Below are 27352 nucleotides of genomic sequence, written 5' to 3'. Positions count from 1 at the left end.
ATACAAATAATGGACACAGCGCAAGATAGTGCGAATGCGCAAAATAGTGCGATAAAATGCGTGCACAATGCAAGTAATGGACACAGCGCAAAATAGCGCGATGCGCAAAATAGTGCGATAAAATGCATACACAATACAAGTAATGGACACAGTGCAAGATAGTGCGATGCGCAAAATAGCGCGATAAAATGCATGCACAATACAAGTAATGGACACATCACAAGATAGCGCGATGCGCAAAATAACGCGATAAAATGCATGCACAATGCAAGTAATGGACACGGCACAAGATAGCACGAATGCTATAGGTAATGCAGTAGATGCAAAAGAGGACATACTCCAACCATGCTGGAATCATGAGAGGAGGGAAAACAAACAATCAGGCGCGTACACAACACAACCTGAGACAAATTCCAAATACGCTGAAATCGTGTGAGGAAAAGGGACACTCAAACCACGCTGAAATAGCGAGAGAAGGTCCAAAACAACCCGCCCAAGCACGTACACGACGCAACCTGAGATAAATTCCAAACACGCTGAAATCGTGTGAGGAATGGGGACACTCAAACCATGCTGAAATCGTGAGAGGAGGTCCAAAAAAACCCGCCCAAGCGCGTACACAACGCAACCTGAGATAAATTCCAAACACGCTGAAATTGTGTGAGGAAGAACCAAACTCTAACCATGCTGAAATTGTGAGAAGAGGTCAACAAATTCTAAACACGCTGAAATTGTGTGAGGAATGAGGACACTCAAACCACGCTGAAATCGTGAGTGGAGGTCCAAAATAACCCGCCCAAGCGCGTACACGACATAAGCTGAGATAAATTCCAAACACGCTGAAATCGTGTGAGGAATGGGAACACTCAAACCACACTGAAATCGTGAGAGGAGGTCCAAAACAACCTGCCCAAGCGCGTACACGACGCAACCTGAGATAAATTCCAAACACGCTGAAATCGTATGAGGAATGGGGACACTCAAACCATGCTAAAATCGTGAGAGGAGGTCCAAAACAACCCGTCCAAGTGCATACATGACGCAACCTGAGATAAATTCCAAACATGCTGAAATCGTGTCGTGTGAGGAAGAACCAAACTCTAACCACGCTGAAATTGCGAGAAGAGGTAAAGAGGGAGAAACATAGGGGCATATCCCCGTGTCTGGGAGTGAAGGAGAAACATAAGGACATATCCCCATGTTTCGAAATGGTACGAGCATTGGAACGTATTCTAAATGCTCTAAACCAAAGGGAGAAACACAGGGACATATCTCGGTGTTTCAGAATGAAAGAGAAACATAGGGACATATCCTCGTGTTTTGAAATGGTACGAGCATTGGAACGTATTCCAAATGCTCTAAACCAAAGAAGGAGAAACATAGGGACGTATCCCCGTGTTTCGAAATGGTACGAGCATTGGAACGTATTCCAAATGCTCTAAACCAAAGAAGGAGAAACGTAGGGACGTATCCCCATGTTTCGAAATGGTACGAGCATTGGAACATATTCCAAATGCTCTAAACCAAAAAGGGAGAAACACAGGGACATATCCCCGTGTCTGGGAGTGAAGGACAAACACAGGGACATATCCCCGTGTTTCGAAAGAAGGAAAGTGTGCATAACAATGCAACAAGAGGAAAGGCACACCTCTCAGCGTATCACACGCGAGAAGGGAAAGGGAAAACCTCTCAGCGTAGCACACGTGAGAGAGGAAAGGGAAAAATCTCTCAGCGTAGCACACGCAAGAGAGGAAAGGGAAAACCTCTCAACATATCACACGTGAGAGAGGAAAGGAAAAACCTCTTAGCGTATCACACGCGAGAGAGTTCCCAGCGTATCACATGCGAGAGAGGAAATGGAAAACCTCTCAGCGTATCACACGCGAGAGAGGAAAAGGAAAACCTCTCAACGTATCACACGCGAGAGAGGAAAAGGACTGTGCAAGAAAGCGCAGTCATTCAAACGCGTGTCAAACGCAAGAGGAGAAAGGTATCCAAACGCCTGCCAAATGTGAGAGGAGAAAGGTATCCAAACGCGCGCCGAACGCGAGAGGAGGAAGGTATCAGTCAAACTGAACCGGAACTTGTCCGAATGAACAGTACATACAATATCGTTCATGATAGTAACCTGTCAGGTAGAATGCAATACAATGCACGATGTTTAAGGAATGCAATAAACAGACAAAGCGGCACTTTAGAAAGCACCTTATGAGGTGGGTGGCGGTGAACCGCTCTGCTCCGACAGGGATCTCCCCTTGTGTTCTTCGAACACTTACCTTCAACTTATTGAAATGCTGACAAGGAGCAACATCTGCTAGGGAAACCACGGATGCTATTTTCCTTCCTAATCATATTCACAACTTTCCCTATTCTTTAACGGGGTGACAGACTAGGTTGGTTCAGTATCCAGAATTGAGATGCATATCCGCTACCTCAACCTATGGGGCTTCTATACAGATTTCAAGCTGGGGATACACTCCTGGGTATTTAAACCAGACTTTATTCTCGAAAATTCCAAACCTTTGTGTTCTAGGCAACAGCCATTCGAACTCAAGGTTCCACCAACGCAATTGATCTCCTAGGAACTCATTGCAAACATAGCCAAGGTACCTTTGAAGGGATGATGCTGAGGGAGAGCACTTCTGATCGCCGTTTTGGCATTGAAACAGTTGACACAATATCCTGTTTACTTTCGAACACACAGCTCGTACCGCACACTGCTTATTCTGAACGCACAGCTCATAACACAGTATTCTATTCACTTTGAGCACACGGCTTATCCTGAACACACAGCTCATAACATAGTACTCGGTTTATTCGACACACAGCTCATACAACATACTGCTCACTCTGAACACACAGCTCATAACACAATACTCGGTTTATTTGGCACACAGCTCATATAGCATACTGCTCACTCTGAACACACAGCTCATAACACAATACTCGATTTATTCGGCACACAGCTCATACAACATACTGCTCACTCTGAACACACAGCTCATAATACCGTACTCGATTTATTTGGCACACAGCTCATACAACATACTGCTCACTCGAAACACACAGCTCATGACACAGTACTCAGTTTATTTGGCACACAGCTCGTTCTGAACACATAGCTCTGTAGTGACGAAACTAGCTGAAGTCGAAACATACTAAGATGATCCTATTTTCCTTCTTTTCTTTTGCTTTGCAGTCCGGAACCTATGTAGCTTCAGACAGGTCCTGGTTCTACTGTTATGACATGACCTGGGTTGAACCCTGCAGTTTTATGAAAGAAAAAAATCTTGTTTTGTGCAAATATGGAGAATGGCACAGCACTCCGAGCACAAAACGATTTTTTAAAATTGAGAAATGAGTTCTCAACTAGGTATTGAGCCTACGACCGACCGTAGCCAAAACGATTCAACAAAGGAAAAAAAAAGGTAAACAACCTAAACACATCGAGAAACACTCGAAACGACTCAAAACAAGAATCAAAACAAACAAAACACGCACACAACACTCAGATGTGTTACAAAGACGAGAGACCTCTCAGTCACGAGGAGCTAGTTTTTTCAGGTATTGTTTCCCACCCTTTCTCATTTGTGATTCTCATATCACTCGACCCTCAGGCTCTGTTTTTCTGAAAAAGCCCTTTCCTCACTTTTTCTCTCAACGCACATCTCTCTATTCTTCAATCTCTCATTTTTTATCCCTCCCCTGGGTGGTTGATGGATAAACAGGAAGTTGGGGTTCATGCCCAGCATATTCAGCTCGCGACTATTTCTTCCGGCGACGTCTAGTCGATGCCTCAGATGAGGGAGTGGAGTATCTTGATCCATTCCAATTCGTGTTTCGCACTCGGCTTGATACCTCGCTGCTTGGAGGATGAGAGAGCTTTCAGCCCTTTGCTGTTAACTTCAGTTTTGCCTTGTTCTGGCAAGGAGAGTGCCCTTTCTGGCAAGTATGTTGACAATGGGGAACAAACGGAACACCTAACTCAACTGCACCCCTATTTCATCATTTTGACCATTTTTGTTTTTGCTTTCTACTAAAACAATTTTGACCAATATGAGAGTTAGATTAACATGCTTGTTCAACTTTTCTGATTCAAAATCATGCAAGTTAGATTATGAGCACTGAAATTTTTTCTTTTTGGGTCCAAGATATGGCCCAATTTTGGAAAAATAGAATAATTTTCAAGAGAATTAGTCAACCTCAGTAAAAATTCTCAAAAACTATTTTTGCAAACGGCTACTGCTCAACGAGCACGGAACCTACTCTTGAGATGCACAACCTGGAATCGGAAGCAATGGAAAATTGCCCCTTGTCTGAACGACACTGTATGACAATGGAAAATTGCCCCTTGCTTGAATAGCACCGTAGCACACTGTATGGCATTGAAAAGTTGCCCCTTGTTTGAATAGTACCGCAGCACACTGTAACCAGTTCTCAAAGTGGTGACCACAACCGAATTCTTGGATACAGAGAAGACAAAGATGGTCAGAACCATTACATGGACACAATCGATTTGGAAGTGCTTATGGCTGGACTTCAGAATGAAGTTGCTTATGTATCCCAAACATGGGAATCAAGCCTTACGTAGTTCCGGTTAAGGTATACTCGGGTATTAACCTCTCCTTTTGCGCTCTAACTTTTGCCAAGGCCGCCCTTTCTATTTTCAACCTTGTGAGCTATGTTTTTCTTTTCTTCTCAATTCTTTTCTTCTTTTTTTCATCTTTTCTTTTCTTTTCATTCTTTGCATTTTTTTTTTGTTCTTTTCTTTTCTTTTTTCATTTGCTCTAACTTTTGCCTGGGTCGCCCTTCCAGGTTTTCGACCCAGCGAGCCTCTCAAGGGTAAAAGTGTAGCTTTGTCCATGTCAAATGGTTTTGAGATCTCGAAGCCATCTGAATCCAGGAGAATGGCTGCTATTTGTTGATGCTGTGGAAGTCTATCCAATGGGGGTTGAATTTGCCCCTAGTGTTGTGGATAGGAACTCGGGTGTCCTTCAGCAATACTTTCTTCTTTTTCTCCCTTCTGGGATTTGGCATTCTTGCCGATCTTCATCTTTAACTCTTCGAGCGCATTATCTGACATCTTTTGCCCCTAGTTTGAGGGGTACTTCTCATCTAGCTTTGCAAGCTTTCTTTTGATCATATCTGACCTTCTTCCTCCTAGTCCAAGGGTAGCCTCTGATCTGGCCACACAAGCCTCCTTTGATGGTCGATCGTTGCACATTCTGGATCCAAGTTCAAGGTTTGAAAGTGAGGGGGTAGAGTCTCGAGGCTGAGAGCAATCCTAGGCTGCACAATCTCAAGAGTGATTCCATACAGGTCTTCGCGGGATCACGCAAAACATTTTTTGAAATTTTTTTAAGAAAACGACTAATCGCTTACGCGGAAGACAATGTAGAACCAATCTGGATCAAGCCAGGATCTTTCTCAGTACTCACATTAACAAGCATAATTTCATTCATTAAGGGCTTAGCACGCCTCTCTTTCTCTCAATTGATCAAATTTTACAAAACCCGAGGAATTCCTTCCTCTTCATTTTCATCACAATGTTCAAAAAGTTTTGAAAAAGTTAGGTCAACGCAATGATTTGAAGGCACAGAAGAGCAGGTGAAATGCACTGTCGTTTCATTCAAGTTTGCTGGCACAACAGGCTCAAAGCAGAAACAAGCACAAAAGCATGAAAACCATAGCTGTTTTATTTAGATCTTCTGGTGTAACTAGCTCCACGGCAGAAACAGACTCAAAAGAAAGTGAAAAAACAAACACAAAACAAAATAGTGGTATCTGAGGAAACGCCTCCGGAATCACTCGACTCCTATGCAACAGGACTGACTCGATACAACAAGACAGACCCAACTAACAGAGTACAAAAAGACTGACTATATACAAGACAACAAAACTGACTGAATACCCAATTCAGAAAGTACAAAAACTAGCATTCATAAATGCTCAAAATAGTGCATGCCATACGCCACATCTGAAGTAAACTGAGTGTCACCCGCAGGTGGTTCATTCCCTGATCACATCACATTATCCTCCAGGTTCACTGATCCAGTGATAATAGACTTTGCTGTGCTTGGTGCGAGGACGACCCCGTTGTCAAACAAGTCCTGTACTTCATGGCGAAGATAGAAGTAATTGTCGGTGCTGTGACCGGTCTGTTGATGGTACGCACAGTACCGGGTAGTATCATGACCTGGTGGAAGACGAGCAGGGAGAGGCCGGGCTCGAGGGGTTTAAGATGCCCCTTTTCAACAAGGATTTGAAGAGCCTTGGACAAAGGCATATAGAGGGCATGGAAGACCCTGCGACCTCGGGGCAAATACTTCGAGGTTTGTGGATTTTTGTTGGATATACTAGCAAAGGGGTCAGCAGGTGCTGGCTTGGTCTGCTGATCTTTCCCGGGTGTAGGATTAGGGTTGAGAGGAATAGTTCTGGCATAACGGCCCTTCTCCCGATTTTTCCCTTGGCTCGAATTGCCCTCGTTCTGAGTGACAAAAGTGTCATGCACAGTTTTTGTAGCAACTGAGAGCACTTGTTGTTTGTTTAGTCCTCTGGCTTTCAAAGCCTCAACAACTTACAGAAGTTGTTTAGAGGGATCAGTGTATGCCCCCACCTTGTTCTTACCACTCGTCTTAGCTTGGTCGAAGGTTTAGGTTGCTACATCAGTGCGAAGCCCTGTTGTTGTTGACATGTTATTGCTGGAACGTGGAATGGATTCAGGTTGGCTGAGCTCAATTACAAACCGCCCTAATAGTGGGGGCTCTTCTGCCATGAAGTTCCCAGCATGTGATATGATCGATGGTGGAGCCAACATTCTGTAGGCTAGATCAGCCACAGACCTTTAAAGATCGCCGATCATTCCCATCAGCTCAAAAGTGGTGGGCTCACGGGTTTGGAATAATTGGGGTTCCCAGATTGGATGTGCGGCAGGTGACCTGAGCGGGCGTTGCATTTCAATATCGGTCTCACCCTGTATGGCGATTCCTTAGTTTAATGCTGCTATCATGACCACAATTTCTTCTGAATTTTACGTCATCACGAGTTTGCTGAACTGCACAGAGGTGATGTGACTGGCGACTAACGGATCAGATGAACCGGTGAGCCTTGACTGGCCTTTCTCTGCCTTGCCTCGGCGAAGGAAAACACTGATTGCTCTAAACTGAATCTGTGACCTGACAAAGTCTATCAGCACAAATCTAATGAACCTCGGGGGATATTGGAGCCTTCTGAAGCTACGGTTCTGAGACAACCTTGTAAAAGAGAAAATCGGCAGGATCTCAGCCCAATTTCACCAATATAGATATGAACATAACTGAATGACTGTACTTATTACTGAATTCTGCCCAAAATTCTGCCTGTAAACTGATACCCTCAGGTAAAACTGATTCCCAAATACTGATGCCCTCAGGCCTGATACCCAGATTTTTAGACTGATACGTGGATTCCTGTAGAGGCCAACTCTAACAGCAAATAGCAAGCAAGTGAGAGCCAAAACACCCCTATGTTGGGATAGGGTTTCCCTGTCCTATCTTGTCAGGAGCTAGGGTTTCACTATGCACACATCAGTTTCAAACAACCTACAATCGGGTAAATAACCTGTCCTAGTTTGGAATAGTCACTATGGATTCCGATATGCACTAGGTCGAATGGTCAAAAAGGGGTGCCCCAGTAACAACCGGGGTTTGTGTTTCCGTCATGGCAGAGCCCGCAACCAGTCAGCCTTATGGCATGCTTCTCAAAGTGGGCCTTCGGCAAACCGTTCAGGAATAACATATGGCAAACACGGTGTCCTAGGCGCACCAATGCAAATGCAATGCAAAGAGACACATAAGTGTAGTCAAAACAAGATATCATGAGTTCGAGTCAAGTTCTCTAACTCCCCAGCAGAGTCGCCAGAAACTGTGGACGCGCCCCGAATGTCCTGGGAAAATCTCGTTTCGTTCATTTGGGCTTACCACAGTTCGGACTCAAATATCACGGCTCTGAATCTAATCTCACAATGTGCGATGTGAGATCGATAAATCACCAAAGAGTCCAAATCCGGCAAATCGTTTTGGAAAACCGATTTTTAATAAAGAAGTGTCAAACATGGACTGCTTTGCCAGATACAGAGTCGCCACCTAAATATTTTATTTTGGGAGAATTTAGGAAACCCCGACTCGTGCCTAAGGCCACGTGTCTGCCATCACCAAACTTGCCTCGGCTCGGGAACTTGGGTACAAGAGGGGAAGGTCATGCAATGAGCACCCCCGCTTGCCCGATCAAAGATCGGCCTGTACTAAGCATGATATCTTGTTTTTGAAAACACGTGTGCTCTTATTCCGATTAATTAGCTAGTCTTACTACGTGATGCGCACAGCAAACAAGTATAGACTAGATCGCCTAATTTGGAATGAAGCATCGCATATCCGTTTGTTTGGAAAAATGGTTTGAAGTTTACTACTCGCAAGTAGGGTAAATCGGGTATTTGATGAATTGTTCCAATTCAAGTAATCCAACCTTCACCCACAGGCATTCAGGCTATTAATCACATAAGCATTTAGCCTCATGGCAAGCATACTAACATGGCAACATTAACACACATGCAGTATGCTAAAGCGTAAACACTCACAGTGTACTCCGAGCCAAAACAAAGAACTAGTTAGAAATCATGCATGATCCTAGTTCATGTTAAGATGTCTAATGTAACGCATGCGAAAATGTATCTAAGATAGGCTCGGCTACCTAGAATGTCATGTGAAATGCAACTTGATAACATACTGTTAAACACGTATTCAAGTAATGTATTGAAAGTATAATGTAGTTAGTATGATGCGTCAAGCCCGGTGCATGCAATACAAATGAATGGATGCACGCATGCGGGCATAAGATATGCTAAATGAAATATGCCCTAAAACTAACCATCGTAAGCGATTAAGTAAAAGGGAGAAAGAAATGGGGATTGGAAGACATGCATCACACACACGCACGCTTATTACAACAATGTGCCCTCTCGAGGGAGGGACCAAACAAGAAGCTAACTAGCTAATCTAAGCTAATTATTACAACACAATTAATTAACTAATCCTAGTTAACTAATTATTACAAAACGAATTGAATAGCTAACGCATTAACTAATTAAGAGTACAAACCAAAGCAAAAGCTAGCTATCTAAGCATGGCAGCTAAGGAAAGTAGTAAATCAGGAGTCTCAGAGGGAGAAGAATGCATGCAAGCCCAATCACCTCGTTCGGAAATCCAATGTGATGCCCCGATTTGCCTTTGTTTTTATCTGTCCTCAGAACTCTGCACCAAGCTCCAGAAAGATGAAACTCCACCTAGGGAAACCTGTGGGAGGGTGGCCGACCACTTTTGGTCTTTCCAGACACCTGTCGACCACTTTTGGTTGTTGAAAAACTAGAAAAGTGGTCGGCCAGCTAGTTTTTCTGGCTGGTCGGCTAGTTGTTGCTGCTAAATTGCAATTTGCTACAACAGAGAGCAAGAAAGGGCATGGCAATGTATTTGCAAGATATGTGTGCACAACCACCCTCCCTATCATGTCATGAACTCAAGGGGGTGTGGTTCTCGACCCTCGGGCCACCAATTGCGCATTTCAATACATGATGGCCGAGAGGCGAAATTGCACAATTCAATGTAAAATGAATGCACAAGTAAACACATATGGCCTAGAACTCTATCATGTATGATCAAGAGCGTCGACGATCGAGAATTAAGGTATGATTCATCACTTTAAGTATGAAACGCCCCTCTTTTCCCGTGTTTGGACTAACACCTATTCCAAACACAATGCAGCACATAACATGGCATGCACAATGCTACTACATGGCATACACAATGCAAGGGACAGGCATGCAATAACATTCAATACAATATGATCAAACTACCAATGCCAATGGCATGCAAACAATGCTAACACATGCATGCACAATGCAATGCTACAAGGGCAACTTAGCAATGTTAGAGACATGCATACTCAATGCAAGGAACAACTTGGCATGCGCAATGCATATAACCACATGGCATGCACAATGCAATGTAAGATGGCATACCTAATGCAATGAAACAATATGGCATACTCAATGCAATATACATGGCATAATCAATGGACTTAAACCAACAGGGGTAGACCTCAGTCACGCCCAAATTAGTGATCATTGGTGATGAAATTAAGGCACAAAAGGCAAGGTATGCATGTACAATGCAATGGCCTATCGAAGAGGCCTAAGAGCACAACTCTCAAGAGTGCTCAAAGAGTGACAAATGTGCAAGTGTGACAACACTAAGTGCACTGAAATGAGGTAAGAAATGATGTCAAATCATTCAAACAAAGCAAGTAAAGCATGTAATGGTCCTTAAGCATGAAAGCTAACAAGGAGGATTACTCTAGGGACATGCAATACATGGCACAAATGCATGAACCAACCATGGATAGAGTTTAATTAGGTCAAAACAAAGGCCTAAACATGCTGAGATGAGGGCTCAAATACCTAGGCATGCAAGCATACAAGCTAAGCCATAAACTAGGCAACAAATGCACAACCCTTAGAGGCACTCAAAGGGTGAATGAAGTGAGAACATGGCAAGTCTATATGCTCTGAAATGTCATGTTAAGTAATGCCAAATCATGTACACAACACAAATGAAGCATGCAATGGTGCTCAAAGCTTGAAGCAAGCAAGGGCACTTGTACTACAAGTATACAAAACATGAACCATATGACCAAAGCAACCCAAAACAGTCCTAGAACATGTTAAAATGAGTCTAAAACATGCATGGAAGAAAGCCAAAACAAGCTATCATGGAGGACATAAGACATGGTGCATACAAGGCAAATAAGGTGGATTACACTACACCTATTAAGATCAAGCATGGGATGACTTAAGCAACAAAAATCAAAGTTATATCATGGCATAATAACCCCCAAAACACATTGAAATGATAGCTCACAAGCTTAGACATGAAGGCATACACAATGATTCATGTTAAGGCATAAAGGGGCAAACCCTCCAACGCATTGAATGAGTGACAAATGTGCATGCATGGCCATGAAACATGGACTGAAATCACATAATAAATGATGCCAAATCATTAAAATAGTCCAAGTAATGTATGCTAGTGGACTCAATACACAAAGCTAACAAGCTAGATTGAACCAAGGCTATACAAAGCAAGTCATGTATGACCAAAATAACACAAATCAGACCTTAAACATGCTAAAACATGAACAAAATCTTCTCAGAGCTAAGCCAAAAGCATGCTAAAATGACATGTTACAACATGATGCATGTTAGGCTATTTCATAGAATTGCACTACAAGTGCAAGGAGCATGCAAGAAGTGACCAAACCAAACCCTAACAGAGGTATGACATGGTAAAACAATACTAAATACATGCTGAAATTGACTCAAACCAAGCTATAATGACATGCTACTTCATGAAGCATATAAAGCTAGTTTGTGGGATTTACACTACAAGTGTATAAAGCATGCATGGAGTGACCGAACAAAGCAAAAACAGTGGTATGCCTCAGTAAAATAACCATAAATACAAGCTAAGACATGGCCAACAAAAGCTTGACAAAGGTGCTCAAACATGAGGCATATGAAGCTAGTAAACACAATACAAGGAGAAGGGATGACCCTCTCCTATTTAAGACACCAAAACCACCTTTCCACCACTGAAAATCCTCTGGATTTCAGTGGTAGAAAGGTCATGCAAAGGCTTCAACAAGAGCCTAAAGGGATGGCTCAAAATAAGGCCTAACAAGGCCTAAGAGGGGGTAAATCACCCCAAACGAAAAAGTGACCTTAAACAACTATTTTAAGCATGAAAAACTAAAAATTTTTCTTGTTAAGAGTTAAGCTTAAAAACGTATGCAAGAAGGGCTAAAATCTTAAGCAAGAAAGGGGGATTTAAAGGTCAAATGCTCACCCTTGAAGACCTCCTTTACAATTGCAACTCTAGCAAATTCTTTGAGCTTAAACCAGTCCAAGAACACCAAAAACAACCCTTTAGCACATCAGCAGCCAAAGGAAGGTGTTTGAGTGTGTGTTTGTGTACAAAAGTGAGACAAATCTACACTTTAAGGCACAAAACAAGAGATAAATGAAGATGTATGGATATAGATTATATGTATGGCTCAAGGAAGTTTTTCTGAACCTAGAGGAGAGAGGAGGAGCCTCCCTCTTATAGAAACTAAAAAGCAAAGATTCTTGGAGAAGCTAAGCCTCAAACAAATCCCTCCATACACGTGTATGGAGGATAGCCCAACTGCCCTCCAGCTGTGCCAGCTGGAGGAAAATATCTCCAAAAAGGTGCCAAAAAGTAGCCGACCACTTGAAGTGGTCTTCCAAGACACAAACTGGTCGGCCATGGTGGGGGAGAGTCCAGGGCATGAAAGAAAGCTAGTGGTGTGGTGGTCGACCAGAAAATGTGGCCCAAAAACCAAGAAAGCCAGTTATCTGACTAGAAAATTGGCTGGCAAAAGAAAAGTGGTCTCCAAGGAGAAAAAGTGATCTCCTACCCTTGTACCACCTTCCAAACAAGAAAAACAAGGTTTGTACCAAAAACAAACCAAAACGGATGCAAGACAAGAGATCGGGAGGCAAAGCACGCGGCCGAAAGCCTCGAAAACTAGTCTACGGGCATCAAAAGTGGTATGCAACCACAAAAGTGGTCTCGTGGACCATAATGTTCCTCTAGGCAGAGGCAACAAGGTGTGGTTCAAAAACCACGCCAAACGGAGAACGTTAAGCGGTCCCGAGACAAGGCGCACGGCTGAAGGCTCCGAAAACTAGAAACTAGTCTCCAAACGGGAAAAGTGGCCTACGACTACAAAAAGTGGTCTACGACCACAAATAGATGGTCTACATGACCTCTCCCTCCCTCCGGGGAAGAGAAACAAAGTCCGGTCCACAAACCGAACCAAAGCACAAAAGAGTTCAGAGGCCCGGAGGCAAAGCCCTTAGCCAAAACTCTGAAACCTCTAAATGAGCACAACATGCACCATCATTGAGCGCTCAATCGATGACGTCTGAGTCTTGTGGTCAGTAAAAAATGGGGTGTCTACAGCGTCACAATCAGACTTAAAACGAAGGAGATATAGGGTCTCAAAGTCATGAGTTTGAATCTGACACATTCTGTCTTTCACGATGTGTTGCATGAAGAAGATGGCATAAGGATTTATCGTGCGCTTGTTAGCACAAAGTGCTCCATTACATCTTACTGCATTTGGGTTAATCAGATGGTCCGATCACTTCGAGGATTCCTACGCAAAAGTTTTTAGCCGTGTAGATTCCATTTTGGGAGTCCAATTCTGCCAATCACTACAAAAAAAAAAAACTTTTAGCGACCTTTTTTTAGTCACCAAAAGTGTAATTTTGGTTGCTGAAAGTATCCGCGACATCAACAAAATTGGTCGCTGAAGCCCTGTCACTAAATGCTTCGGTGACCAAATCAATTTTGGTTGCCTTTATAAATAAATTGGTGACCAAATATTTCAGTCGCCAAAAGACTAAAATTTCGTCGCCATAAATTAACATTTAGTCATGAAAAGTAGCCTTCAGCTGATGACATGTTAAGTTTCAGCGACATATAAATGCGTCGCTAAAAATATCTTTCAGTGACTAAAAGAATTGGTTGTTGAATGTTAAAACTTTGGCGACCAATCAAGTTTTGGGTCGCTAAAAAAATTAAGCACACATACTTTTAGCAACATAAATAAAATGTCACCAAAAGTAAATTTACAACTAAAAAACCTGTCACCAAAAATTCATTATTTATAATTTTTTTAACAATTTCCCTGTTCAATACATAATTCATAAACCTATAAACATAAGCAAAATATAATTCAAATTAACACACTTGTGCAAAGCATCCAAAATATAAACTGAATTCAAAAGTAGTACCATATTAAATATAAATAACATATCAAATCCAAAACATCCAATTTAAGTACAAATCTCTTACAATCCCAAACTTCAAACATGTAATGTCCAAAAACCTTCTAAGCTTGCAAATTCATAACAAAAACCTATGACAAAATATATCCAAAAATTCTAAATGTAATCCTTTGATGCTCCCCGAACTATATTCCATTTATTGCCAATCTGTCAAACATATGAAAAAAACTTCAAACATGTAATTCCAAAAAACCTTCTAAGTTTGCAAATTCATAACAAAAACCTATGACAAAATATATCCAAAAATTCAAAATGTAATCCTTTGATGCTCCTCGAACTATATTCCATCCATTGCCAATCTGTCAAACATATGAAAAAAAAAATTATAATGTTAAAATGTTAATAATAAAGGTCTTGGTCTGAAAACATTGGTTTCACATTATAGACGAACAAATTGGGAGAAAATTTTCCTACGGTGAATTACAAAATTTCAATATACCAAAATCAAAAGTAACACATGATTCACCAGTTAAACTTGGCATATATGAACTAATTACAAGCAATATCTCTATAAGTTTGTGAATCAGTCACATATTGTCCAACCAAAACGTAGCTCAAAGTATGTCATAATGGAATACTAATGAAATCCAATTTCAAGGTTCCAAAACAAGTGCAAATATCAATTGAGTAGGAGCTACCACTGAAATGAGATGTAATCCAAAGTGCTAACTTTATTTTCATGACTAAATTGAAATCAGAAGGACCTAAATCTTGAACTTGAGGTTGCTTTTACTTACATTAAGGTCAAAAAGTTCCTCAAATGGAAACTAGAATGAATATGAATAGTTTCCTAGCATTGTGCCCACAAATCATACTTTACTGCCAATGATATATTGTGATAATTAGTTATTTGATATTGCAAAAGCAAATTATGAGATGTGTTACATTTCTAGTATAGCATCATAGTGTTCTTAGGAAACATAATAAGAGTTTAACATTGGCATAATGAAATTAAAACACATATTTGGTCCCTAGATTAAAACAAAATATAGCAGCAATCTAAAAAACGTAGGGCAGAATCAAGAGATGGAAATGTTCTCTACTACCACAACCCATTTTTCTAAAGAACTGATAATGATGAATCCAAAGAATATATTTTTTCAATCAAGTTGCAAGGAGCACCAACAAAGAATCTAGTAGCCAAATGGTTTACAACTTTAACAAGGAATAATAGATGCAAAACCAAGTCAAGAATGACACAATGTTACAAATATGTGAATCTCCAATTACAGTTTGAAATTTATAATCAGAATCAACTCAGATAAAAAATTATTGGTTCAAAAATCTAATTTTCTAATGAGTCTTACAAACACAACACAACACAACTTGGAAATCAAAAGCATTTTCTACGATCAGGTAACTTTCATCACCACTACTAGTCTCCTTCCTAAACTCTCATTTTCTTTTCTCTAGTTCCTCTCTAAACCCACACATCCTACCATACAAACCCACTAGCATTAAACCTACAATAGCCATCACTGCCAATAGAGAGATAGTAGCCATACCTATATGGAACTTCCTCAACAAAGAATGAATCAAGCAATCCAACATTAACATTTCATCGTAGCCATAACCATATCAGAACTGAATTACTCAAATAGAAAACTCCATAATAGATATAAAATTAATAAGATTCTAGAGAGACTAAGCAAATTTCAACTTCAAAGGATTTATATTTTAAAATGCTACTTGTTATGGGATTTGACAATAGGTAGGTAGCTGAGAAAGGAGCAAGTTGGTTAGAACTTAGAAGAAGAAAAATTAGAATTTAGTGTCAACCCACATACTAGTGTGGTGTGTCATAATAGGTGAATAATACTTGGATTCATCTAACTCATAAATTTCAATTTCTAAAAATATAATCAACTAGCAACAATCAAGGAGATGAATCAACCAATATATTAAGTGAAATGTATTTAGTGATCTGAAAATTAAATTCTAAAAAGTATACTTACAGAGCAAGCTATCAATAAAATTCCTCTGATTAACAATCCTCTTCATCAACTTGCATGTTTGCCCAATCCTTGTACATCCTCATAAACTTTTGAATCTCTTTAAACCTTTTGTTTTGCATTTCAATCTTTCTAGCTTGCTCTTGTGTTACTAGGTTCTGGGCTGCAATTTGTTGTTGCTGGACCTCAGCCAAATTCTTCAATGACTCTATTTGTTTTTCTAGGCTCGAAACCACGTCCACATGTGCTTGTGTACTAACAGAAGATTTGGATGAGGATGGGTTTCGACCAACTCCAAAGCTCTTTATGTATCCCGATTTACTCATTCTAAGAACCTCAATTGACAGTTGCTCCTGAGTTAAAGGTACTACCCCAGGCTCCAAAGACTCTTCACGTCGCTTTTTCAGAGCTTCCTATTAATTTGTAAACAACGTTAACAAATAGAACCAATTACATAAATATGTAACTATATTAATTGGCATACTTACATGTAATTCACCACATATTGGGGCTATCCAATCCGCCTTTCTCTTGCTCCAATGGGAATCTTTGTAGAAGTCTACAATGTCAACCTTTGTGGTACCCTAATTCCATCAATTTAAAAGTAAGTATACATAATTAAATTTAAATCAATCACACTTTTAAATATATTAAATGCATCACCTCTCTATACATTGCAGCTTAAAATGACTTAGAGCCCATTGTATGATTATATGGTAACTTCGATCGACTATTCCTCTATTTTTCAGCCAATTCCTACAAAAGTAATTGATTAGTAAAATTAAATTGAAATCGAAACATGATTCTTTAAGTTATGAAGTTTTACCTGATGATCACTATTAAGCCACACATGATTAATCATGTGTACCCAAGCCTCATGGTCGACCCCTTTGTAAGGCTTAGTGTAAGGGTCAACACCAGCTTCTACCAACTTCAAGTAATGTGTTTTCATCTTGTTACGCCAACTTTTGTAAATGGTTTTACACTTCTTGTTGATAGCTTTCCGAACCTCTTCATCCTCATCATAATCAACAATCTCAAATTTATCCTACAAATATATGAATACTTTTATTAATATTAAACTGCAAGTAATGGTGATAATCTAACTATTTTAAAAACAACAAATACAAGTACCAGAACTGCCTGAATAATTGGGGCTTTCTGAATCTCGTCAATCTTATCTCACTTACTTACGCCAATGATAAGTGCAGCCATCGTTATTTGTAACCCAACTTCATTTGCAAATGGAGTGGTGTAAGGTCCTACTGGCACCTTGGCATCTGCAGGGACCCAAACAGGAGGTTTTTTGCCACCATTTTTTGCTATGAGACGTGCTATGTTCTTCCATTGAGTCTGACCCCTTACCTGTGTAGAACGGGTACGTAAACTAATTGTAGATGGTGCAGCCAGATACATAGAGCATTTGTAGATGGTACACTTTGAGCAGATGGAGTGAAGTTAGATGGTGCATGTTGAGTAGGGGCAGCAACTCTAGCTGGAGCTTGTTGGGTAGGTAGAGCAACTTTAGATGATGCTGCACTTCTAACTTTACCGGGGCCTGCCATCTATACAACAACTCAATTACTACATGTGTGAAACATATATAAAATAAGCAATTACATTAATATCAATGGATGTATGATAGAATCAATACATAAGTGATAACTAAACAATAATATGACATAAGAAACAAAAAAAATGGAGAAAGGGAAAGAGAAAGGGCCACACACAAACACAGATGCATTAAAACATATTCTTGGATAATCATTACGCTCAAACTCAAACAAGAAAGGCACTTAAACAATAGTGTCACACAAAACATAAAAATTTAAAGTTCCATGTCAAAATCCATATTACAATCAAAATGACTATATAGCTCATCTTCTCAGATAGTGACAATGTTCTTAGTAATCATCTTCGTTATGGCATGTCTCTTCATCATCAACATCATCGTTGTGTGCTCGACTGACTGTTTCTAAAACCACCTCACTTGGGATAATCTGAGGATCAATGTCATTCCTATGAAGTGAGATTGTGACGGGGTCTTTAACGCCGATTAGGACAACATCAGTTGTTTTCATTCTGTTAGAATGCATCATGAGGTTCAATGTCATCCTATTCTGGTAGATCCCATATTCCTTGATGTTGTAATCCTTGTACGACTTTCCAATGTCCACCTAACTTTGTATCATCAACGTAGAAAACTTGCTTCACATGACTTGATAAGACAAATGGATCATCTTTATACCATCGACTTTTGACATCAATACTTGTGAAATGTGCATCAATGTGTAATGTTATGTTGCTACTGGTGTTGAACCATTCGCATTGGAATAAAACAACTCGATGTCCAAGTATATGATGCATCTCTCACACTCTATTCAAGTACCCATAAAAGTCAATTGTTTATCCCTCGTGCTCCCCTTCCACAACCAACCCACTATTTTGGCATTTACGACGATTGTCACGATCCTTACTATGAAATCGAACACAATTGGAAATGCAAGCTGAATACGAATTAACTATGTTACTAGGACCATTTGCTAATGACCACAATTCATCAGTTGCTTCTGGTAATCCTTGAGCTCGTAAGTGGTTCATCTACATAAGGACATATCAATTTCAATCATTGTATTAGTATTCATGTAAGTATAAGTCAATAAAGTTTAGGCTTATATCTTACATGTTTTTTGAACCACTTAGGGAATTCCTCTTTTTGTCTCTTTGTGATGTCATGTGCACCTTGATTTTCTAAAAGATTTTTGTGTTGCCTATTTACAAACATATAGTTGATAAGTAACATATTATATTGAAAGCATAATTCCACATAAAAAAGAAGAAGATAAAAACGTACTTTAGATAATGGTCCAACTCAAGGCTATTATTCAAGACAAACCAGAAGCCCTTGTCATTAGCCCAAAAGGACGAACATCTTGCGTGAAGACCTCTAACCCCGACTCATGCACACCAACATCGACATTTCGTTCCTCTCGATTAAATACAGTTTCGACCCCACCCAGATACATTGAGCAAAATGTGACACTCCTTGACAATATAAGCTTCTACGATCGAACCTTCTTTGACGAGCTCGATTTGTAACATACCCTTTCAGAGTTCCAAGTAGCCTATGAAACAAACAATAGAATACTTTTATTACACATACTCATATTTTTATAAATATATATAGGTATATAGTTTGTGCTACAATTTAACTATTCTACTGTATTAAGAAGTTAGTAAGTACCTTTCAATGGGATACATCCACCGATATTGTACAGGCCCACCAAAAATGGCTTCGCGAAGCAAATGAATGGCCAAATGGACCATCACATCAAAGAACGGTGGTGGGAAAATTTTCTCCAGCTTGCATAATATGAGTACTATGCAATCCTCTAATTTTTCCAAATCCTTCACCTTCAATGTCTTTGAGCAAAGCTCTTGAAAGAAATTTCCCAACTCAAATAATGTGACACATATATCATTGTGAAGATATCCACGCATTCCAATGAGAAGAAGTCGCTGTAGAAGGATATGACAATCATGACTTTTTAGGCCTATTAACTTATCACCTTTTGTGCTTACACACTTTGAGATGTTTCCCGTATAACCATTAGGATACTTAATTGACTTCAAAAACTCATAGAAACCATGTCTTTCATCTGAGGACAAAGTGTATAATGCTGGGGGCATTTCAAATGATCCATCGGCACGCCTCTTTAGGTGCAACTCCTTCCTTATTTTCATATCTTCCAAATCCAAGCGTCCTTTTTCTGTGTCTTTGTTCTTTCCATCTATACTCAATAATGTTCCAAACAAACTATCACATATATTCTTCTCTATGTGCATAACATCGAGGTTATGTCGGAGTTTAAGTGTTTCCCAATATGGCAACTCAAAGAAGATGCTTTTTTTGGTCCAATTCACTGGATTTTCCCTTTTTCTTTTCTTATTGGTTAGATGCTTTCCAAATGGTCTATATGCCCCTGAATCCAATTGTTCTAAGATTTGTTCCCCTGATAACTCCAAAGGTCTTGACACAAACTCAGTTTTACCGTTATAAAGTCGACTCCTACGCCAAGGGTGGTCATCATGCAAGTAACGGTGAGCGCCTTTGTACCCTATTTTCCTTCTCAACCGTTGTGAGGATGCATTCTTGTTACATATAGGACAAGCCAAATAACCGTTCATGCTCCATCTAGACAAGTTTCCATATGCAGGAAAGTCATTAATTGTCCACATAACAGCTGCATGCATTCGAAAAGTTAATTCAGTTGAGGTATCATATGTAAGCACACCATCTTCCCACAACTCTTTCAGCTCATCAACTAATGGTTGTATGTAAACATCGATATCTTTACCTAGTGCTTGTGGTCCAGGGATAAGCAATGACAACATACTAAATGGTTGTTTCATACCTTTCCAAGGTGGCAAGTTGTAAGGCACAACAATTATAGGCCACTTACTGTATGAGTTGCTTATGTTTCCAAAAGGATTAAAACCATCAGTGGCCAACCCTAACCTCACATTTCGAGCCACTTCAGAAAACACAGGATGTTGCCTATCAAAATCCTTCCATGCCTCACCGTTAGCTGTGTGTCTTAATATCCCATCATCTACTCACTTTTCTTTGTGCCATCTCATATCTACAATTGTTTTTCTCGACATATATAATCTCTGCAACCTTGGTGTCAACAGGAAGTATCTTAAGATCTTATAAGGAATTTTCTTACCTTTTCCATCATTCAACTTGTATCTGGACTCCTGACAAATTGGACAATTTTCCAAATTTGCCTTCTCCTTCCGGAAAAGTGCATAATCATACTTACATGCATGAATCGTCACATATCCTAAGCCTAAGTCACGCAAGAGTTTTTTGGCTTTGTAAAGGGTCCATGAAATCACTTGATCACTTACCGGTAGAAGGTCCTTTAATATCCTCAACAACATGTTGAATGATTTATTGCTCCACTTGTTCAACACCTTCACATGAAGCATCTTAACAACAAATGATAAAACAGAAAACTTACGACACCCAGGGTACAACTCTATTTGAGCATCATTCAACAATTTATCAAAGTTGCGCACATCCTCTTCTTCAACATTATTAGCCACATCATCGTCATTGTCCTCTTCATTCCTGTCATTTTCATTATGATTCATGGTAGTCCCCATGTAAACATCTTCTAACAAATTTAGGAATTCATCTTGATCTTCATCTGTATCTTCTTCCATTCTATCCCCAACACTTCCGTAGTCATTGTGGTTGTCATCATTCAATGCATGAGATTGATTAATGGGAACAGATTCCCTATGATGCACCCAAGTCTTATAAGAAGGGGACATACCTTTCACGACCAAATGATACTCCATAATTTTACTGGTGTGTTGTTCACAATTCAAACAGTCCATACAAGGACAACGAATCTTATCATTTGGCCTTACATTTGACATTGTGAACTGAACAAAAGCCTTCGCCCCATCTCGATATTGGGAACTCATCTTATTCTTAAGTAACATCCAACTCTTGTCCATATTTGGTCACCTACAAAGCCAATCTTATGTGAAATTCCTTTGTTATTATGTACACTAATATTCAATAGGTAAGTGGTCCTATCCCATTTATGAATGCACAATGAAAACATATACTAAAATGGGATTGGGGTAGGTATTTTCACAGCCCCCTGCTGTGACAGCAAAAGGCCCACTGTTTAGGTAGTTGCTTTGTTAAAAAAAAAAAAAAAAAAAAAAAAATGGAAGGTTGGATACAAGTGCTGCTATAACCTAACCAAATATCAATATTTTGCTGTGAAAGTGAAACTATTTCGTTTCACAATTAAAAAATAGAAAAAAGAAATCCTCCACTGTGAAAAAGTATTGATTAGTTGAATGGATTAGATGGGAAAAAATTGAATGGAAATCACATCTAGTTTTTTTTTTATAAAAAAACTAATCAAATTCATTCAATTTCTTTAATAGATGTGATTTCCATTCAATTTTTTTGTCATCTAATCCATTCAATTAATCAAAACTTTAAATGTGAAATGACATAGTCTCACTTTCACAGCAAAGTATTGATGTTTGGCTGGGTTGTATTGTAGCAGCACTTGTTTCCCCTTTTTTTTTTTCACCAAATCAACTACCCAAACAGTGGGCTTCTTAGTGTCACAGCAGGATGCTATGACAGCACCTACCCCAATCCCTACTAAAATATACCTTTAACTCAATTATGCATATGTAATTTATTGACAAGTTCTATTAACAATAATAACTGATAAACAAGAATTACTATTCAAGTGGAGCATGTAACTTAGAGTAAAGGGTGAAAAAGAATCATACAGTAAGTGATGACATAGATATGTAAATTAGAATTGCTATACAAATTATGGTCTTCAAATTGTTACATATTAGTTTAGTTGTTTTTGTAAAAGCATATTCATTTATTTTAGCAATTTGACTTATTTATTTGAGTTAGATATGGACTTGAGATTTTTAAGCAAAACACAACAACCACCCCCTAATTAGCATATTTGGTCTTATCTTATTTATATATCAAATAGTTCCTTGGATCATCTAATTGTTTGTCATATCATGAATGCTCAAAACATTAGGATTCCATCTTTTTATGTATGTATGTGTTATGATACGTTCACAGTAGTAAAAAGAAACTAAGAATACAATAAGTGAATCCTCTAATAGCCACAAATTTAATTAAAAAAAAAAGTGTCAAAATTCTCTAAATAAATTAAAAAAGCCTTAACAAATAGTCAAATATTACCTGATGTAGTAATTGCCCCCAACGAACAAGTGCAGCTTTTCTTATCTCTATGCATTAACCGATAACCTATAACCTTGGCAATTGTAAATCAAAGTTTAAATTAAAATCGCATTATACACGAAATTAATGGAGAGTTATGGGCATGAAATGAATGTCAAATAACATATAAGGATACTCATGTCCTGTCAAGAATTTTTTTTTTTTTTTTTTTTTTTTTTTTTTTTTAATTTTCTACCTTATTTGTCCTACTTCCTTGCCATGGATATGTGCAAAATAAACAATTTGACTACACATCTAAATAAATGATTGTACTTCTAATCTAGACAACAATTGAATCAAGTACTCCAAACCTAAGCGCCAAAATCATGTTTCTAATTTCGTTAGTTTAGTGTCATGCACATAGATTGGAAACTTGAATTGAAGCAAGAATAAATATGAATTAAAGCAATGGCATGACAACATAAATATCAATTAAAGCAATATCAATTTCGTGTCATGCACCATCATACATAAGCACACCATCTTTTCACAACTCCTTCACTCTATAGAAGACCCAAGTTCAAGCCACCACCATCACCCCCCCCCCCCGGCACATATATATATATATATATGAATAGTTTTCTAAATATATATTATACTGATTTTTATCAATCAAGAAAATTTTTAATGGAGGACATTTTCAATCCCTTCCATCAAAAATGGAATATTTTTTAACCTTTATTGATGAAAAAAACATACATTTCATATGAGATTACATTAATAGACATGAAATAAGAAAAAGAGGAACAAAGCACAATGTTGGAGTTGAATCAAGATCCCTTTCTTTATTAATCAAATGTATACAAACTGGGGTTGAACCATGACTGACTGTTCTTGGACTGGAAAAGCTTGAATTCATTGGTGAAATGAAAACACATAAGAGGAAGAGAGCGAAAGCAGTGTTTGAGACATTGAGATAGAGAACCAAAAACAGAACAAAATACACCACATGCTCACAGAGGAACCAAACAACAAACAAAAAACTAGACTGACATACAGTACATATCCAATTCAAATACTTACTGTATGTAAAGTTGAATAAAAAGTCTTTTGAGTTGAATTACCCCACGAAACAAAAACAAGCATATTATGTCAGCCTCTCCACTATCAAATCATCTTCCATAAAATTAGTAGAGAGGAAGTTACTGAAAAAGATTTAAGCCCGAGAGGTCCAATGGAAATTCAAGAGGATGGTATTGAAAGAGATCTTAAAGAAAAAAAAACCACATCTATGACTACACATATACGTATATAACCATGAAAAGACAAAAATAAATAAGATAAAATCGAGAGCACAAAATCACTAAAGCATCAAATATGACAAAACTTGCCTCAGAAAAATAAAAGCATCACCAGCAACTAATTTCTTGGCACTAACAAAGACACTCTAGCCAGTTGTGAGTAAATGGTGCCTGGGTTGCCCTGCCGAAGAAAGTTCGGTTATGTCTGCTGACAAAGACTTAATAAATTTTATTTTTTAAAGGTCAAATTCACAAGCATATTAAAAAAAATACTACAAACATCCTAAAATTTTGACGATTATACATTAGTAACGCCAAATACCCCTTTTGTGTTAATATGAGTGTTAAGAAAGAAAGAAGAATAAGAACCAATCAGAAAATATAATCAACAAGCAGATGCATATTCAAGTTTCAAGGACAACCCAATGTAATGATCCAAACATCCTCAACATCCCAAAAAGAAAAAAGAAAAAAAATGCCTATTCTTGGTAGGTAACTAGCCTTCCAATCACCCAAGCTATGCAAAATGAGAAGGTACACTCCAGGGCAGAAAACAAGTCATGTTGCCCATTGAATATGGTAGACATCCAACATGATATGACTTCCAGTACAATACCAGGAAATACTCTTAGCTTCACTAGAATCCTAATGGAGTGTTAAAATCATAGACACAGATCCTTAAAGAAAAAACCACAAATAACCTGCATTCTCCATAAACAACCAATGCCATCAAAAAGAGGTCACCTGTTCAAAGTGTTCATTATAAATCACAACCCAACACCAACACCAACTACATACTGATTTGGAGTCACTATTAGACATATAGTTCATCTAGGTCACACAACATATATAATACATATCAAAAATAAAATAAAAATTAGTTTATTTCACCTCTGTAACTTTAAAAATTAGTTTAAGAAAATACAGTCACAATATCATTTGGCCCAGAGGAGAGAAGAGGGCATCGATCTGCCGCCCAACGTTGCTGTTGCCCAGCACTGCTGTGCCATTGGCATCCAACGGCTCGAGAAAGCAAGAGGGAGAGGGACTACATTCAACTTATCAGAGATAGAGAAAAGAAGAGGGGATCGACCCAAAAAGAGGGTGCGATCTGCTGCTGTGAAGCGCTGCTGTCAACAGCGCTCCGGTGCCTTTCACATTAGGCGATGCAGTAGAGTAAGAGGGGGAGGGAGAGAGAAGAAGAAGAAGAAGAAGAAGAAGAAGAAGAAGAAGAAGACATTACCTGGATCGACATGTGTGCGCCGTTTCAGATGGAGTGAGAAAGTGAGAAGGAAAGTGATGGTCAATTGTTTGTTTATTCACTCAGTCAATTATTTTTGGCAATAAAAAATTAGGGTAAAGGAAAATAATTTATTGTCAACCAAATTAATTTGGTTGCCATAAATATTATTCAAATTTTCGGCGACCACGTCATGCTTGTCACCAAATACATATAATTGGTGACTAAAATTTCCGTCGCAAAAAAATAATTTGGTCGCCAAATTGTTTTTAGCGCTCCCGCTCAAAAAAATCACTTGGCGCCAAACTCAATAGTGACCAAAATTTTAAATTCATCGCCAAAAGTTTAGTTTTTAGTGACCACAGCTATTCTGTCGCCAATGATGTAGCTTTGGCCACTAAATTTTTGTTTGGTTGCTAAAAAGCGTAGCCAAAAATGTTTTTTGTTGCAGTGAACTTCGAGTCTCGTATTGGGATCCTCGAATCGGCAACTCAGGGGCGTTAAATGATCATCAACGGTCTGATCATCTATGATCGGCATGTAATTTCAACCGTAGTCTCATGAAGCTAGGTGTAGACACCCTATTTTTAACGGCCCGTCATCACTTGCACACCCAATGATGAGTCTATATGCTTGTCAAGTGCTCGAAGTCCTCAGCGGAATGCCACAGCTTTGAGCCCTTCGAACTTTGCACACTTGTTGCCTCACTTTTGGACCAAACCTAGAGATCTTCAAGCTTGCAACCTCTGGTGGCCACTGTTGGTCATCACTCTTGGTTGCTGGCCACCAGTGATGGCCGGCCGGCCACCAATGTCTTTTGCAGATATTTTGTGACAGTTGTGCCAGTTGTTTACACAGATGCTCGCATCTACTCCCATGTGTATGTCTAGATGTTTATGAGGAAAATTCATGTTTTCTATATATAGAGGACCTCCCCTCTTGCTTTCAAGGTTAGAAAAATTTTCCTCTCTCTACAATTCTCTCTCTCTCTCTCTCTCTCTCTTGCAAATTTCTACACTCTTGCCTACATATCCTTCATTTTTGCCTATACACTCTTAACCAAACCTCTCCATCTTTGAGTTGAGGTGTCTTTGAGCTTTGTTGGAGCTTTTGAGTGCGTGTTTGTTTGGTTTTATTACTTGGAATTGATTTCCTCTTCAAAGAGATATAAGGCTTGGCCTCTTTTCTTGCAATTTTCCAACTATTTTTAGGCTGAAAAACTTTGTATTTTTGGGCTGAAAATTCGGTTTCAAGGCCATTAAAGGTTAAGGGGTGGTTCACCTTTCTTTGCACCTTGTTTTGATGGCATTTTCCCTTGTGTTTCCTATCATTTCACTATTTTTTTTGAGCTTTCAAACACTATTTTTCAGAGCTATTTTAGTAGCCAAAATCATGTTTTGAAGTCCAAATTTGGAGGGGGGGGTTAGCCTTTCATCCTTGTGTTTTGCTTACTAGTCCAGTATGCTCCATGTTTTAGCATATTAATCTAGCTATTTTTAGCTCAATTCTAGCATGTTTTATGACTTATTTTAGACTGTTTTAGCACTATTTTTGGTTATTAGTTGCATTTGAGCTTTGTTTTGCATGCTTATAGTGTCATTGTCCTCATAAGTTTGGTGTTTTAGGCCTTAGACATCATCTTACTTGAGTTGATTGCATTTATTTATGACTTTACATACTTGTGATTACTCTTAATCACCTCTGCAACCTCCCTCCTTTCTTGGTTTTTGTTTTTCTTTGAAAGTGGTTTCAAACTACTTGTTTGTTTAAGCATGAGATTGCGATGTCATACTTAATGGTTTAATCCCTTAGGGGGTTCATTACTAACGGTATGATGTCTCTTTTATGCCCAAAACAACTGTTGGTTTGAGCCCTCTTTCCATTAGAGGACCTTAAACTCACCATTGAACTCAATGAATTAAAGAATGGATGGTAATTTAAAATGAAGTAATAAAATGGGGCTAAAAGGATGCAAGATAAAAATTTATTTTTGTGTTCAATCGGACGTTAATTGAATACATGGAAACTTAAGACATTTTTATACTCATTAGTGATGAAATGATTCAAGTTTCCAAGGTCACCACTTCCTTTGATCAATTCACGAAATGGAGGAGGTTAGAGTCTTATTTTGTTGCATTTATT

The 27352-nt window shown here is 38.9% G+C and overlaps 1 protein-coding gene across 1 annotated transcript; it reads right to left on the bottom strand.

The window, feature by feature from the left end:
• Positions 1-17819: 17819 nt before the first annotated feature.
• Positions 17820-21447, bottom strand: LOC145800767 (uncharacterized). The gene is made up of 6 exons (XM_082890500.1): positions 20646-21447; positions 19160-20450; positions 18990-19040; positions 18599-18686; positions 18439-18516; positions 17820-18092 (listed from the first exon to the last, which is right to left on the bottom strand). Exons 1-6 carry the CDS (start codon positions 21445-21447, stop codon positions 17820-17822), a joined length of 2583 nt encoding a protein of 860 aa, XP_082746626.1.
• Positions 21448-27352: the final 5905 nt, after the last annotated feature.

Source organism: Camellia sinensis, chromosome 10 (genome assembly GCF_055761805.1).
Source record: "Camellia sinensis isolate YWXY chromosome 10, ASM5576180v1, whole genome shotgun sequence".
Classification (NCBI taxonomy): Eukaryota; Viridiplantae; Streptophyta; class Magnoliopsida; order Ericales; family Theaceae; genus Camellia; species Camellia sinensis.
Note: the sequence above shows the minus strand (reverse complement) of the source record. Positions and strands in the feature narration are given on the sequence as shown.